The 13,548-nt window shown below is 32.9% G+C and overlaps 1 protein-coding gene across 1 annotated transcript; it reads left to right on the top strand.

Annotated features, from left to right (window-relative positions):
• The first annotated feature begins 379 nt into the window (after positions 1-379).
• On the top strand, positions 380-13,136 carry Twf1 (twinfilin actin binding protein 1). The gene is made up of 9 exons (XM_046436218.2): positions 380-510; positions 2,127-2,204; positions 4,183-4,361; positions 5,686-5,781; positions 6,858-6,962; positions 8,606-8,731; positions 9,338-9,488; positions 9,666-9,787; positions 11,027-13,136. Exons 1-9 carry the CDS (start codon positions 384-386, stop codon positions 11,195-11,197), a joined length of 1,155 nt encoding a protein of 384 aa, XP_046292174.2. The 5' UTR covers positions 380-383; the 3' UTR covers positions 11,198-13,136.
• The last annotated feature ends 412 nt before the right edge of the window (positions 13,137-13,548 follow it).

Genomic DNA, 13,548 nt, shown 5'->3' with positions numbered 1-13,548 from the left:
TATATTAATTTCCATTCTTAAAAGGGAGGATGCAGGAAAGACCTTTTCTTTACATCATATTGTGTGGATCACAGGAAGAGTAAACCAAGAAGGAGGTTGTGTACATCCTCTAAGGTGAAAATATACGTGTAGTAAAATGGTCATTTCCATTTTTGAGCATCCTTTGCAGAGCCAGCGTGCGGCGGGTATGCAGGGTGCTAGCACCAGCTTTCCGGCTGGCGAAATCAAAGGAGCGACTACAAATGACGAACGGTATAGACCCCTGGCAGGGAGCAAGGCGCGGGCCAGCGGGGGCGTGGACCTGCGGCGGGCGGCTGGGGCACTTGGGGCGCCGTCGGCCTCGTGGGGCTGGGCGGGGCGGGGCGGCCGTGGGTCGCGGGCGGATGACGCACAGCGGCCGGCGGAGGAGCTGCCACTTCCTGGAGCTGCCGGCCGGGGCCGCTCGCTGCATTCAGCGCTGGAGCCGGGAGCCCGCGGCCGCCGCCATGTCCCACCAGACCGGCATCCAAGGTAACGGCGCCTGGCGCGGCCCTTGGGGAAGGGACTCCCGGGAGGCGACTGGAAACCGGCAGGCTGCGGCGCTGGGAGTGCGACTTGCGGGTCGAGCCTGCCCCGCGTCTTGGGCGCTCCAGTTTCCCGGGTGCTCCCGGCCTGCGTTCCTCCCAGCCGCGGCCGCCGCCACGTAACAGGCAACGCTCTTTTCGGAGGAGCGTCGGAAACTGCTGTCCCAGGCGGCCGGTGTGGAGGGGGCGTGCCCTCCGTGCCCCGGCTTTACCTCAACTTTCCCCCTTTTGTCAGGCTGGGAAGAGCTGCGAGAGTGGAGGCGCCTGGGGTTCTTTTTATCTGTCGGGCTGGGCGAGTTTTCTTTTCACAGTCAAAAGAGATTGTTACTAGACTTTGATTGTAAAAAGAAACATATCAGGGTCTTTCTTAAATCTGTAGGGTGCTTCCCAAACTCTTTTCCGCATTTTCTTCCAAATGTGAGCGTAACTATGTTAAGAGAAATCCTGAGGATGGGGTGCATTTCGATCTTTTTCCTAGGTCCTGTCCAAGGGAACTGAAAAAGTCTGATCTGTGTGGTTGCCTTTAATTATATCCCGTGTCGACAGTTGAATGTGCAATTACTGTGTATCTGCCCTCCATTATTTCCTGGTTTGAAAATGGGCAGCCTGGAAGCGCTCACCTCATCAGAATCAAATAATATGTCCCGGGGTTACTCACGATCGTTTAATGAGTTCCAGTATAAACTCAACCTCTTCCTGTTAATAGGCAATGGATCCTTCCCCAATTGTATGTTGTACTCTTAAGGGTCTTTTGACTATTCGCAAACCTCCAGTCTCACGGACACACAAGCAAAAAGTCTAAGTTCTAAAAGCATTGTTTTATTTGTCCGCATTAATTTTAGTGTTTTAATATGCAGTTATTGACTTTCATGCCTGAACCTCATAGTAAGCACTGCCTAAAGCGTCCTCTTGCTGGTAACAGAAAAAACAGAAACGAAATTGAAGTTTTAATAGGTGCAGAAAGGTTGTGTTATTAATTGTGTATTTTAATGAGCTTAACTTTTGGGGAAATACAAGAAAAATATAAGAAGTATAAGATCTAACAGGTATTAACTGGCTTTTTTGTTTAATCAGGATAGGATATCTGATACTGCTATTTTTAATAGGCATATACAGAGAATGAATTGATAAAAAAGCTGTCTATCACAAGCTTGAAATTGAACTAGAAGACAATGAAAACAACTTTTCAACATTTTCAAACAAGTAGTAAAAGCGTTTTCAAAACAATAATTTGCTGATTATTTGGTTTGAGTACCTTCAGTATGTTTACTTTTGTGTTATTCCTGCAGAATTATCTAGCTAAGAAGGATTGGAATTAATATGTTTAAAGAACATATGTTAATATGTATATTAATTAATGTTTGAAGAGCATATATTAACATTTATATTTTTTAGTTGTATTCAATACCCACTATTTTATGCCTTTAAATTTTATAATACTGATAATAAGAGGATGCTCCAGCTTTTCCTTTGTATTGTAATTTATTTTTTCATTATATTTAGATAGTAAAATAAAGTGCTTCTAAGTATAAAAACTAGGTTTATTTTCCCCTTTATCCACAGCAAGTGAAGACGTTAAAGATATCTTTGCCAGAGCCAGAAATGGAAAATACAGACTTCTGAAAATATCTATTGAAAATGGTTAGTTAAACTTTTAAATGTTTTGTGTCCCTGGATTACTAAGTGTTATACTTTAAATTTGTTAAGTATTGTCAGTAATTCGAACTATTAATTAGTATGAAGCAAGTTCAAACTTCACTCAAGAAATTTGGATTTTTCACATTTTGTGCAGGTTGCTAAAAGGCCCCTGTTTTTCTTCTGAATTCTGTAGTTATCAGGGAAACATAAAGCTTATTTTTAGTGTAACATCTTTCTTATGCTTTTTTGTGTCTCAGATTTCTGCATCACTATTTCTAATGTCAGTGCTTCCATTCTTTTCTGTATGGAAATCAGTAAACGGGTGATTATAAAAAATGGAAAAAAGGTAGCTTGTGAATTTATTATTATTGTTTGGTAAAGTTTGTTTTGAAGTAGTCTTTCATTTTTTCCATCTGATTGCAACCTGTACTACAGAAATGATTGCCTTTTCTTTTTTCGGGAAAGTTCTGAGAATTAACAAACTCTAAGTTGACTTTTTAGAAATAATTGTATAAACTGGGAAAATGGTTGGTTTAGGAGAATTGAAATCAGGTAGATTTGAATTTGTACGGTTACTGCTATAAGTACTTGATTGTTGAATGTATTAAGATCTTCCAATGACCTATTTTCTTAAATACTTGGAAATATTTTGCTTTGGAAAAATAACTTGTTCTTTAATAAACTGGAAGTAAATCTAATTTGTTTTCTAGTTCTGCTTGTCTATTGAAAATACTAGAACAGCTGGGTGCATTAACACACACTTATAATCCCAGCTACCTCAGAGGTACACACAGGAGATTCACAAGTTCCAGGCCAGCGGCAACTTAGCAAGAACCTGTCTCAAAATTAAAAAACAAACAAACAAAACAAGCTGAGGATATAGCTCAGTGATAGAGGGCTCCTGGGTTCAATCTCTAATACTGTAAAGACAGAAAAACAAAACCAGAATAGTTTATAAAATCAGCAGTTGTTTATAGATATTATAATATTCAAAGGAATAAATGTATACTGTAAAGCAGCATATTTTAGCAATATTGAGCTAAAATTTTAAATGTCATTACCTTCTAAGTAACTAGTTAAGTAAACTAGTTAAAGTTCATCTAACTGGCATCTCTTCAGAAGGAAAACTATTTCCTATGTCATTGTTTTCTGTGTTTTTGTTTGTTATTTTTATGTGGTGCTGAGGATCAAGCCCAGTGCTTCACCTGTGCTAGGCAAGTGCTCTACCACTGAACCACAACCCCAGCCTGCTTCAAGCCTTTTTAAAGTCAATGTTATAAATTTAAAAAATTTTTAAATTTTATGATTTTCTAAAATTTAATGGTTTGTACAATCTATTTTTACATGTATCCTTAAATAAAATATAGTGCTGTTTTGAGTATTTTAAATTCACATAAACTACATACTATCTTATTCTGCATATTTTTTTAATTCTACATATTCTATAAATGTTATTTTTATAAGGCATTTTGATAGTTTATGGATCCTATTTAAGTAGAATGTTTTCATATAACTCTGCCACATATTATTTGTTCTTTCTTATTGATGAATGTTGAAGCTATTTCTAGTTTTCACTGTTACTATTAGTACTGTAGTGAATACCTTTGTGCATATGTGCAAAAAATTCTGTGTGAAGAATTCATCCACAGTTTTACTCAGTTCTGGCAGATAGCACTTAGAAGTGGAGATAACAAGTTATGCTTTGAGGCAAATTTTAAATCTAAGCAAAATTGGTAAATATAATTTTATTTAAAATGTTTTACAGTTCAATATTAATTTCAGAAATGCTAGTTTTAAGTGGTAGTACAGTTATTTAAATGTGTCTTGTTGGTAATTTATAGCATAGACATTTTGAAAGAAATATAATCAATCATCATTATTCAACCATTAAACTAAACTATTATGATCATTTGTATATATTCTATTTTAAACTTGGTATTTCAGACCAATTATTTGTCTTTTTAAAAATTTCTTTTCATAGAGCAACTTGTGATTGGATCATGTAGTCAGCCTTCAGATTCCTGGGATAAAGATTATGATTCCTTTATTTTACCTCTGTTGGAGGACAAGCAGCCATGCTATATATTATTCAGGTTAGATTCCCAGAATGCTCAGGGATATGAATGGATATTCATTGCATGGTCTCCAGATCATTCTCATGTAAGTAATTTTTTTAGTTTGTTTACCATTAATTGCTAGAATTTTTAAAAAATTTTCTGAAATATTTCTAGGCCAAATGAAGGTTAATAAACAGTAGTCATTTCCAGTAGAAGGGAATGATCGATCATGTGGATAATTCTTAGATTGGTATTGTGGAATGAGGAATAATGTGCTTAGATTCAGAAATTTTGTCCTTGAAATCAAAAGAATTATTATTGATTTAAAAATTTTAAATCTGGGGCAATTATAATTGACTCTGCCTCTAAAGAATGAAGCTGTTTTGCCCTGAGAGTAATAACAATTCTGATAACTAAATGAAGATTATATTAAATTTTGTTAATATTCATAGATTATTAATAGGTATCATTCATGTGATGGGCATGCACACTAACAAATATTTCATTTAGAAAGGTTGGTAGTAGACTGACTAAATAGAACAAAAGATGAAATTAATATATGAGTACTACCTAGTATTTTAAGAATTGTCAAGTTTCGTATTAAAAAATAATTCTTAAACCATTTGCAAAACACGATGCCAGGGGCTGGGGTCGTAGCTCAGTAGTAGAGTGCTTGCTTTGCATATGTGAGGCTCTGGGTTTCATCCTCAACACCACATAAAAATAAATAAATAAAAATAAAGATATTGTGTCCATCTGCAACTAAAAAAAATATTAAAAAAACATGATTCCATCTTAATTTTACATAATCCCTCTAAAAGAAATATTGCATTTTACCATTTAGGATTGTGAAATTATTTCTGGATTAGGAAATTATTTCTGCTAGTTGGTAGTTAACTTTAGTAGCTTTCCATAGATAGTAGTAAACTCCTACATAATAGTATGTATTGTATTTCTTTTCATTTCTGTGCGCCTCATAGAATGGTATATGCCATAAGTAAGCCATGACTATTTGATTTTTAGCAATTTCAGTGATAATATCTGATCTAGTTTTGAGAAAAATGTCACTATCCAGGTTACCTCATTTCAGTATTTTTTCCTCATATTTTAAAATATTTTTAATGGATTTAATTTTGTGCTTTGAAAAATGAGGAACTTTTTAAAAATTGGGTTTTTTCCCTCACTTTACAAAAAATGTGACATATAATTTAAAATCTACCATAGCCATTGACAGTTGACATACTCATGTTATGATGGTTATTCATATACATATACTTTAGCATATTATAGGCTTTACAATATGAACTTCAGCTTTACCAATTTATTTTTAATGTGCTTGAATATTTTCATACATTGAGTATTTGCTTTCTTTTGAAATGGTATATTTTCATCTGTAAACTTCTAAGTAAATTTTCACAACTGAATAGGTTCGGCAAAAAATGTTGTATGCAGCAACAAGAGCAACTTTAAAAAAGGAGTTTGGAGGTGGCCACATTAAAGATGAAGTATTTGGAACAGTAAAGGTATAAAACTTATGCACACACACACATACACACACACAATTTTTTTTCTGTAAGAGATGAGATTTCACTGTGTTTTTCAAACTGGTCTCAAATTCCTCAAGCAATTCTATTTTTTCAGCTCTCTGATAGTTGGGACTATACGTGTGCACTACTGTGCCCATCTAAAACTTATATTTTTATGTGGATTCTTGATATTGTAAATAAAATAATAAGAAGAACTCCTAGATAATGGGTGATTCATAAGAATTCAGATCGGTGAATCAGTACACAAAAGGATAAGAGAGAAAATGTATTTCATGATATGTAAGTTAACTCTAAAGAATATATAATTTTGAATTCATATAATTGGTTCTACTAAAACATACTTCTCCTTTTGAAATGTTCACATACATGTTTTGAAATGTTCACATAAATGTTCATATACACACAAATTAAGAAAATTGAAATATGTTTTTAACAGATTTTTTTTGTTGTTGTTATTGACTTGTTCAGAACTTTCCTGATTCATAAAGTAATATAATCTACTAGATAGCCCAAAAAGAGTAAATGGGAATATGATGCTTGTTCACCATTAATTGTGGGTTGGGTTGAATTCTCTTTGGAGTTTGTCTTCCAAACCACAAAATTTGGATGATATGAAGACCTTTTTGAAGTATTTTCTTTTTAACATAAAAACTATAATAATATTCCATGAATAATTATAGAAAAATTATATAATTATTTTAATATCAAATTCAGAATGTTAATACATTATTTATTGCATAATTACTGGACAGTTATTCCCAGAAGGTTAATTGCAATTATATACTAGAATCATGACCAGCGTCACCACCACCAAATTCATACAAAAGATGTAATCATTATAAAACTTCAGGAAATAAAGTATAGACATTCCCCTTAAGAAAATTTGAAACCTTTAAAATATTCAAAATAGGGGATTTTTTAAAAGAAATAAAATTCTTAATGCTTTTTCATTTCATTTCTAGTAAATTAATAGTTTTGCTTTTCCTAAAGTAACCTTGCTCTGATTTTATGTCTAGAGAATTACTGATAATAGTTCATTTCTATGCTTACAGGAAGATGTGTCATTACATGGATATAAAAAATACTTGCTGTCACAGTCTTCCCCTGCCCCATTGACTGCAGCTGAGGAGGAATTACGACAGATTAAAATTAATGAGGTAAATTACAACTTTGAAATGCTTGCAAGATTATAAGTGTTTCAGAATACCCTATTCTTAATTAACAGATATAGTGGTAACTGAAGAATAAAGATATTAGCACAGTTAGGTTTATTCTGTTTAGTTTGGAGTTAAACCTGTGTGGTTAATGTATTTTTATTTGAAAGGTAAAAATAATTATTAAACTTTATATTAGTTTAATAAATAGCTTTCTCCTCAAATGTACGTTACAACAATAAATCTTCTGTTAGAAATACAACTGTTGTACTCTGTGCTTTAAATACTGTATAAATGGGAAGTGTGTGTTGCAAAGAATTTCATATCTAATAAGGTTGCCTGAAGTAGATTTTTTTAAATGTTTTTCAGAGAATAGTAAGGTTAAAGAGAAAAAATAAAAATGCTGTAGAATGTACAAGATTTCTACAAGCTTTGTAAATTAGCTTCTATGAACTTTGATGGAGATAAGTGTGGAAGATTGTTATTTGCATAGTTATTGAGCATATGAGTCAATAAATTTCAACCACATTATAGTTTATCATATTTTAATGTGTTTTCTGCAGACATTCTAATTGAATATTGAAACCATTAATGTATTTCTACTGGGATTTTATAGAAAAGAACAAGTAACCCAAACCACAGTTCAGTAGTTTGAGTATCATACAAATAGGACTTGGTCTGGAAAAGGGTTAAATATCATTAATTAGTAGCAAGAATCTATCATTATATTATTTTAACCCATTATTTGAATGGGGTTTTTTTAAATGTGAATTTTTTTTTTTTTACAAGTTTGATAGTTTGTTTTATTCCTTGCAATCAGAACCCAGAGGATCATATTGGGGTATGCATTTGCATATGTTTTATGATGTTTTCATTATCCAGTATCATGCTGTAGAATCTCCATTCATTTTTTAAAAAGTAAAATTTGTATTTAACTTTCTGATGAAACACAGCAAATGAGACTCTACCCTAGCTATTATTTATCGGGTATAAAAATCTTAAACATGTTCATTGAAAGCTTTCTTGAAAAATCCCCCTCTTCCAATCCATGCACACTTATACTCTTAGTAAAGAAAGCTATTACGTCTGGAACTTCTGCAGTAGTATAGCTTGTTGAGCTGTGTTGTGTATTTGCATATTGTTTGTACTTCTTTCAATTCAGTGCATGGTGTTTGTGTTGTATTTTATGTCCAAGAGAACCAAGTAAATTTCTGCATATATTTTATGATTTGTAAATTTAAGTAAAATTTTATTCTTAAAAGGGTTGATCAGGTGACACTTTAAAAAGTTTGTATATCTCATTGAAATTGTGCCAAACCAAGCATAGCGAAGATTAAAGAGAACAAAAATACAACAAATTTCCACTAAAACTGCACACTTACTCAAATATTCACTCCTAACGTTTTCATCAAGATGTGCCATGGACTCTGCATGTCGTCAGAGTGCTAGTGGATCATGAACAGATGTGAAAAATAATTTGCTTTTTAAATTCACAGTGTTTTAGGTATTAATTTTAATTATTTTAATTATAGGTTGGGAAAGGGTTGAATGATGCTGTCATAGATGTTGGGTTTTCTCATTTTTGCCATAGGACACTGCTAATTGCTATAGTTTTACCAGCAAATTATTGTATCTATCATATTTAGGTACAAACTGATGTGGGTGTGGACACTAAGCATCAAACACTACAAGGAGTAGCATTTCCTATTTCTCGGGAAGCTTTTCAGGCTTTGGAAAAACTAAACAACAGACAGCTCAACTATGTGCAGTTGGTAAGAGAAGTATAAGGGTTGTTATGAAGGACTGCTTTTTTTTATACAGCTTGTATAAAGTTTATTTTTTTAAGAACTTTATTAAAATTTATTTCTTGACTATTTTTACTTGTTTTTAAAAATTACAAAAACTATATGTGTTTATTATGAAAATGTCAAACAATTCAGAACTAAGTCCCCTTTGTATTGCAGCTTTTTATGAGGGGAGGGTACTGGAGATTGAACTCAGGGGCACCTGACCACTGAGCCACATCCCCAGTCCTGTTTTGTATTTTATTTGGAGACGGTCTCACTGAGTTGCTTAAGGCCTAAGTTGTTGAGGCTGGCTTTGAATTCGTGATCCTTCACCTCAGTCTCCTGAGCTGCTGGGATTACAGGCGTATTATAGGTTTTTTATTATAAAATTTTAACTTTAGGTCTGGTTTGTAGCTCAGTGGTAGAGCACTTGCCTAGCATGCATGAGGCACTGGGTTTGATCCCTGGCACCACATAAAAGTAATAAATAAAATAAAATTATTGTGTCCACCTACACCTAAAAAAACATATATTAAAAAAACTTTCAACTTAATCTCTGCTTTAATGAACATTTTTTTTTCTTACTTATAGGAAATAGATATAAAAAATGAATTTATAATTTTGGCCAACACAACAAATACAGAACTGAAAGATTTGCCAAAGAGGATTCCCAAGGATTCAGCACGTTATCATTTCTTCCTGTATAAACATTCCCATGAAGGAGACTACTTAGAGTCCATAGGTATATATATATAGTATATTATTTCTAATATGTTATTTTCACTTTGCTTATTGATATTTCAGCAGTATATTCTTATTTCTTGTCCAGTGGCTTAATTATAATTTTATGTGGTTTATGTACTTGCTTTAATTGATATGCTACTGATTGTATTTGTTGTTATTATTTTTAACTTAACAGTTTTTATTTATTCAATGCCTGGATACACATGCAGTATAAGAGAACGGATGCTATACTCTAGCTGCAAGAGTCCTCTGCTAGAAATTGTCGAGAGACAGTTACAAATGGATATAATCAGAAAGGTAGGCTCATCTATTTTAAAATCTTCAGTTTTCACTAGATTTCTTATTATCATTTCCATGTACGACAGGGTACATTATGAGTTATAAGTGAAAACGTTTATTTTTATTGTTCTCTTCCTGAATCCTTAGGGTATCCTATACGTACTTAGAGATGAGCTATCATTATTCTCATCTCTCTACAGATCTGCACTATCTAATATGGTAGCCATAAATCATAAATGGCTATTTAAATTTAAATATAAATGTATGTAAAATTCAAAATTCAATTTCTTAATCAGTATTGGGAGTTATAGCACTTACAGAACATTTCCATCCATTTAAAAAATTCTGTTGGACAGTGCTGCTGGAGCTACGTATTTGTGATTAATTCTGGATTTCTTATTAATACACAACTATAGTCTCCGTTTATATCTGTGAATCTGGGGATCTCTGGGAATCATTCCGGCTATTAAGAAAGGAAGTAGTTGGCATAAACATATGAGTTTTGGGAACCAAGCTACTAGTTTTCTTAAATTTATTTTCTTCAGTGCAGATAAGCCTTAAGGAAAGAAATGGTTTATTCTTGAGCCCTTCAACTTTTAAAATACAGGTCCTTTCAGACTACCAGTATTTTAGATACTGAACTGTGTGAGCCATTAGGATTGTAAGAATCACTGTACTATGGGTAACACCTCTACAGCAAGGATTGGCTGATTTTTTTTCTACAAAGAATCAGATAGTAAATACTTTAGGTTTTGCTAGGCCACATATGGTCCCTGTCACATGTTCTGCTTGTTGTTTTTGCATTTTACAGCCCTTTAAAAATATAAAATAGTCTTGACTTGGGCTCTGTTTGGCCTGCAGACCACTTTGCCTACATCTGTTCTAGCATGATTTCAAGTGAACCAAGTGATGAAGTAATGAGTAATGTTTCTTGAATATATAGTGAAACAAAGCAGAACAACTTGAGCATGTAATAAGTAGCTTCTATTTTTAAACATATTTAAATAGGAACAGTAAGAGGGAACCAAATAGAAAGTGGTTATAGTTGGGTATATATTTTAGCAATTCATTTAGCATACCCTGAAAAAAAGGTGAAACAATTTACATATATGGTCCTGGATTCTGTTTTACTGAAATGGGTATTATGCATTTGCTTATGAACATTCATATCTAAAAACTGGCTTTTTGCTTATATTAGGTTTTGAATGTTATGCTTTTTTATATTGTGTCACACAAATTGGTATTTCCTCTTTGCAGATTGAGATAGACAATGGGGATGAATTGACTGCAGATTTCCTTTATGAGGAAGTACATCCCAAACAGCATGCACATAAGCAAAGTTTTGCAAAACCAAAAGGTCCAGCAGGAAAAAGAGGAATTCGAAGACTAATTCGGGGTCCAGCTGAAACAGAAGCCACTACTGATTAAAATTGTTATATTAAGCATTGCAATACTAGTTTTTTAAAAGTACAGCTTTTAGTATGGGAGAACTGAAATCATTCTATGTTGATATATGGTAGGGAGAAAAATCGTACTTTTTAAAAAATAGCACTTTTCACTTCTGTGTGTTTTTAAAATTAACGTTATAGAAGACTCATGATTTCTATTTTTGAGTTAAAGCTAGAAATGGTTTCAACCTAGTAATGTTTAATTTTGTCACACTGTTTTCATAGAATATTGATTCTACACTTTCACATAATTCTTAAAATTTTATATAGATGGGCCAGTTCCAGAAAGTCTGATGTCTTAAAGAGGGATCTACTTATTACTGTTTGGTGAGACATCAGAATTTTTTTTTTAAGGGAAGCAGAAAGACCTTAAAATATTCATACTACTTGATGAATAGTTAAGGACCAGGTTAGATTGTTTTCAAAGCTGAAAATTTACTATGCCTAGGAAAATGTAGAAATTGCTTATTCTGAGGAGTTGTGCTGACAGACTGGGATCATGTCTGCAACTTTTAGAAACAGTGCTTTACTGCAGCAGTTTTTGCTATTTGACTTTTTTTTTTTTTTTAAATGGCATTAAAATTTCTGAAGATCAGCTCACTCTGAAACTTTAAGGGTACCAGATGTTTTCTATATTGCAATATTTCTGATAACATCAAAAGATAGCCTTAGAAGTTCTTTTTTCTAGTGCTTTAAAAAAATGTCTATTTCCAAAGTAATTCATTTCATTATAAGTACTATGAGGCCAAATGTTTATGTACAGATTGAAGTTTAAATTAATATAATTCAAAAGGATACGAAACTAAAGTAAAAAATATTGAAAAATTTTTAAACTTTGTTCTCTGTAATTATGGGTAGTTTATGTTCTATATCACTTCTGTGCAAATATTCAGATATAAAAGCGTTTAGAAGTTTTAGAGGTTAACAGCTTAACACAGATAAATAACTAGCTAATGATCTTGTTTCAATTAGTATCTTATTTCAAAACACATTTAACTGTTCTCTAAACCTTTGCATTTTCATTTATAACCTAGAGAGATTTTGAGCCTCATATTTCTTTGATACTTGAAATAGAGGGAGCTAGAATACTTTGTATTTAATTTGTTAAACCTGCTGCAGAGCCATAACTAAGGAGTTTTCAAAATGAACTGTGGGTATCCAGGATTTGGAATTTCTTGACCTAAACTCCATGCTGCGTAAAACAAATGTCAGAAATGCACATTTCATAGAAAAAATATGAAGCACTCATTGCTAAACCTTATTATTTAAGATAACACATGCACCTTTCAGAAATTCAGTGTGTTTAAGTAAAGCATATAAGAATAATTATGGGTTGAAAGATTTAAAAAATAGATTTAAGAGTATTTGTGTGGGATTTTTGTTTGTTTACAAATAATTAGACTATAATATTTAAACATGCAAAATAGTTGACAGTAATGTTGCACTTGTTTACTAAAGATACACTTTTAAGTTGTTCCATGGGTACACCAATAGACAAACAAATTATTGCATTAAGAATCTGGGAGCTATGTTGCAGACCATAGCTGATGCTGTCATTTTTCAATCAGGAAGAATATTATCTGTCATGAAGATATAAAATAATTTAGTAGTGAATGTTTTTCTGTACCATCTATGTGCAATTATACTCTAAATTCTGCTACACTACATGAAAGTAAATGGACATTCCAGAATATAGATGTGATTATATAATCTTTAATTATTATTAAATCAATGATTGCTGAAAATCAGTGATGCATTTATTTTAGAGTAAAACTCATTGTTTACAGTATGTTTTAGGTGACACTAGATGGTGAATAACATATTCCCACTAAATTTATATAGCAGTGAAAAATAACATGCCTTCTGTGGACATTTTATAAGTGCATTTTATATCACAATAAAGATTTTTTCTCTTTAAATTGTGTGTGTTCTATGTTGGTTTTCTAGTATAACTTTTTTAATGTTTGGATAATTTTACACAATTAAATACCTGGTGATAGGTTAGAAATTTCATTCATCTGGGTTGGGGATGTGGCTCAAGTGGTAGTGCGCTTGCCTGGCATGCGTGAGGCACTGGATTTGATCCTCAGCACCACATAAAAATGAATATGTTGTGTCCACCTAAAAAAACTAAAAAATAAATATTAAAAAAAGAAATTTCATTCATCTATTTATTTTATTAACCAGTCTGCCTAAATCCGTAAAGCATTTTAAGTAATTTGAAACCTTGGCAAGAATAGTTGTGATTATAGAGTGTTTAGTTGAGCTTTCTCACTATTGTAGCACTCATGAAAATTCCATAGGTTAGGACTGGGATTCTGGCTCAGTGGT

The sequence above is a fragment of the Marmota monax genome, unplaced genomic scaffold (assembly GCF_021218885.2).
Source record: "Marmota monax isolate L192 unplaced genomic scaffold, Marmota_monax_Labrador192_F-V1.1 WCK01_AAM20220418_F8-fsc00012, whole genome shotgun sequence".
NCBI classification, from domain to species: domain Eukaryota; kingdom Metazoa; phylum Chordata; class Mammalia; order Rodentia; family Sciuridae; genus Marmota; species Marmota monax.
The sequence above is the reverse complement of the archived record's forward strand: the minus strand, read 5'-3'. Positions and strand labels throughout refer to the sequence as shown.